The 4037-nt window shown below is 36.7% G+C and overlaps 1 protein-coding gene across 1 annotated transcript in view; it reads left to right on the forward strand.

The window, feature by feature from the left end:
• LOC108744266 (protein Shroom) overlaps nt 1–4031 on the forward strand; it is a 221593-nt gene extending 217562 nt beyond the window's left edge. The window contains exons 7-11 of the mRNA XM_018479950.2: nt 284–1518; nt 1609–1792; nt 2334–2508; nt 2571–2837; nt 3162–4031. Coding sequence (XP_018335452.1) covers nt 284–1518; nt 1609–1792; nt 2334–2508; nt 2571–2837; nt 3162–3422 — 2122 coding nt within the window. The 3' untranslated portion in view covers nt 3423–4031. The remainder of the gene's footprint in view (nt 1–283; nt 1519–1608; nt 1793–2333; nt 2509–2570; nt 2838–3161) is intronic.
• The last annotated feature ends 6 nt before the right edge of the window (nt 4032–4037 follow it).

Here is a 4037-nt window from a genome sequence, read left to right on the forward strand (position 1 = left end):
GTAGGGTTCAGCCAGCGTTTGCAATGTAAGCGCAAAAAATGTGTTTATTTATGACATCACATTAGAAACCTCTAAAATTATCAGTGTTTCCCTACTATATTATACATGTATTATACATATAAACGTTCCTCTTGAATCACTCTATCTTTTAAAAAAATCCGCATCAAAATCCGTTGCGTAGTTTTAAAGATTTAAGCATACATAGGGACAGACAGCGGGAAAGCGACTTTGTTTTATACTATGTAGTGATTTACTTATATTCCTTATTTTTAATCTTCCCCAGGACCCAGTCCAAGGCGTCATATCTCGCGTCACGCAGAGAAAAGGAGCGCATAGTTCCTGACTCCGATACGGGAATCTACAAAAGGACGATGTCGCCCAACGGTCATGCATTACCTCCAGACACTGTTAACGAATCAAACAAGTTCAATACCACCGATAACAGCTGGTTACAAAACAGATCAAACAAAGATATAAAAGTGATAAAGAATAACAGCGTGAATTTATCGCGAAGAGCGTCCATGAACGAAAAGACCGATATAAACGGTACCATGCTTCCCATGCAAGAACAGGAAGAAATTAAGAAACCCTTACCGGACGTTCTACCGGTCAAAGAGAAAATTCTACCACCTAAATCATTAAATTTGACCGTTAGGCAACAGCAGTTCGAAATAAATAGCTTTAATAAACATCAGAACATTCAAAGGTCTCCTCCGAAGTATGAAAGTCCTCCGTCGTCTCCGTCCAAAAGTCCCTTAAGAAATTCACCACTTATGCCTTTAAGAACTACAGCTCTATCGCCGCACTCCCCCAATTCTGATAATTTGCAATCGTCTAACAGAAACTCACCTTCCAGGAATGAACAAAGCACTCCCATCAAACGATCATTTCAAATAAACTCATCACGAAAATCTCCTCAGTTCTCTGTGGACGTATCAGATTCTCCAATTATCAAAAGTAATTCTTCGCCACAACAGTACTTCGTTTCTTCAAGTACAACTTGCAATTCTACCACATATAATTCAACTTACAACTCGGATTCGGTAATTGCTACCACCGTTCCTTGTAACATTTCTTCAGAAATGTCAAAAGCTCCCCCACAAAGGCATTCTCCTCCGCCCCTGCGTCAGGCCGTTTCGGTAAACTCGATAAGAACAATAAAAACAATTTCACCCCCCGGACGGGCTTCTCCCATGATCTCGACGTCCACAAATACTCCCCTTCACATGTCTCCAAACACATCGTCTTCTTCGATATCGACATCTCCGGCTTCACCGGTAGAAAAGGACATTGAACCTCCGAAAGTCATCGAAGGATTGCAAATGATACAGAGAACCGAAGTGGTATTGAGGGTGAACGTTTGTACAACGGATGCCGCTTCCCAAACGGATAAAGAAGAACTCCCACCAACTCCTCTGCCAACGAGGAAAAAGCTCAAAGAAGAAATCGAATGCGAAAAGCTATCTCAAGATCTCATTATGCAGTTGCCTCATACTGATAGGTTAAAGCATCTCTTAGGTAAGTATGTAGTTTGGGGAACTGATAAAAAAATTCTTCCCCAAAAGTCCGAAATGGAACTAAATTCATTCTATTTTGTTTTTTTTTCAGTGCCAGGTCCAGAACATAAGAAACCTACGGACTATGTTACAGGACTTTTTCGTCCTGAAGTCACATCCAGGCCAAAGTCAGTTAGTTCCCACTTTCGCAATCGGAACAGTTCGCCTCCTGATAGCAGTCCTCCTTCTTCAATTACCTCTTCCACGACTAACTCGTCACCCACTTACAAAAACAAGTAAGTCGCTTTCACAATAATCGAATAACTGATGCTTTAGTTTCACTTCAATTTTATTAATTTTTTTCAAAGATCTACTCGATTTACACCGTCGTATTAGTTTACATGAATGATAGGTATACTATCTAACATTAATAAGTTCAGCTTTCAAATCTAATTCTGATTATATTTTTGTTTATCTACGTGTCAAGCACGATCACCTACATCCTTATAATATCATCTCCAATTTCTTGACCAGTCGCGTCTATTATAAAAGACTTAATTAATTAACATAACGCCCAGATGGGTATTTAATATCATTTTACACCTTCGCAAATGGAAAGTGGGTCAATCAGATTATAATATCATACGTATTGTCGATGACATTGATTTGTTTCGAACTCTAAAATCGATTTTTCGTACTAAAATCGTTAACATGCCGTGCCTAGTGATATGAAGGACAATATTTTGCAATATGGTTTTTGGTGGAGTCTTGAAATACATTTGTGTTGGTATCAAAAAACCATGAGTAATTAATTTAAGCCTTTTTTTGGTTTATCAGCGAGTCACCTTTAAGTTCCTGCACCGTCCCTGTAATAGAACCGACGAGTCCCTTATCTGCAACGTCCACGTACTTTACGAGATCGGAACCCAAAGCAAAACTTCTTACAAGATACAGTCAAGACATGAATCAATGTAATGTAGCAAAGGATACCAAAGATCTTAATCAAAAGAAGGTAATATAAACTCGCACGTGGATTTATTATATTTATATATGAGTTTTTATTGTTTTTTGCAGACGGAATTGATGAGTAGATTAGATAAGAAATTGGAGGTTCTTAGGAGTGAACAGCTGGTGGTGTCTGAAGAGTGCCGAATAAATGACGAATTGGGAGAAAACGTCGAGTCTCATATCAGTCGTGTAGCAAGACCCCACGAAGCAGCCAAATTCAGGCTTCACATAGAAGAAGTTGGAAAAATTACTAGCTTGCTTTTGGGACTTTCCGGACGTCTTGCAAGAGCCGAAAATGCCTTGATGGGAATGGCGGACGATCATCCAGAAAAGGTAATTTATTTCTTATCTCAAAAATTGAAACAGTTGAAAGCTCTGAAGGATGATTTATCCTTACTATAATTTTCCTAGTTTTAGATAAACATCTAGAAACTCCAAATATATTTTTAAGGGTTTATTTATTTACATAAATGGCTCTTTCCAGTAATATGTCACGTGATTCAAAAAAAGTAATGAAATTTTCATGTATCATAGCTTATGCTACTCAAAACTTTGATGCGACTGTTCTTTGAGTATTTTCTTTTCTTTAAATCTTTGCCTTCAAAATGGAATTGTTAAAAAAATATAGAAAAATTCATACAAATTTCATTGTTTCAGAAAACTTTGGAAAGCAAACGTGATAAACTTCAGGAGCAGTTGGAAGAGGCGAAAAAGCTGAAGGAGTGCATAGATAAGAGGAGCATCAACGTTTCGAACATTCTTTACAAATATTTGAATTCGGAAGAGTACGCCGACTACGATCACTTCATCAACATGAAGGCCAAGTTGATAATGGACGCGCGAGAGATCGCGGACAAGATCAAACTCGGGGAGGAACAATTGACTGCACTCAAAGAGACCCTAGATGCCACCGACTGAACGACTGACTTTAATTTAAGTGCAACTCGGAAGAAGCAAGAGATAAATATAAATGTAAGTGTTAATAATTAATGATATCACTACTATTATTATGATATGTTAACTGATTCGAGTTCTATCGAACGGTCCTAGTCCAGTGTACGATTGACAATAATGATGAGATAAAATATCGATTAATTATTGATCGATTAATTAATTAATTTTTCGTTCGTCTGTTTGTTTGTTTGTACGGTTGTTTGTTTATTTGTTTGGGTTTAGAATGTGCGTTTTCTTTTCCGGTTTTTGCTAGAGTCGACTTTTTTCAATTTTTTTTGTACAAAACCCATGTATTATTACTATTATAATTATGATCTATTATTGATTTGTGTAACTACTTAATAATAGTTTATTAGAATATCACTGTCAGCAATTATCAATCGATTTAAGTGTGGTACTTATTTAAGAATAATATTTTTTGTTCTCGTTTCTCGATGATGTGATTTACATGTCATGTAGATGATCGATCGATAAATCGACATCGACATCAGTCGTCATCGTTGTCGAATTCAATACACACATAAAATATGTTTAGTTATCATTATTATCATTATTATTACTATTATTATTAATTATTAT

The sequence above is a fragment of the Agrilus planipennis genome, unplaced genomic scaffold, assembly GCF_000699045.2.
Source record: "Agrilus planipennis isolate EAB-ADULT unplaced genomic scaffold, Apla_2.0 scaffold13, whole genome shotgun sequence".
In the NCBI taxonomy this organism is placed as follows: Eukaryota; Metazoa; Arthropoda; class Insecta; order Coleoptera; family Buprestidae; genus Agrilus; species Agrilus planipennis.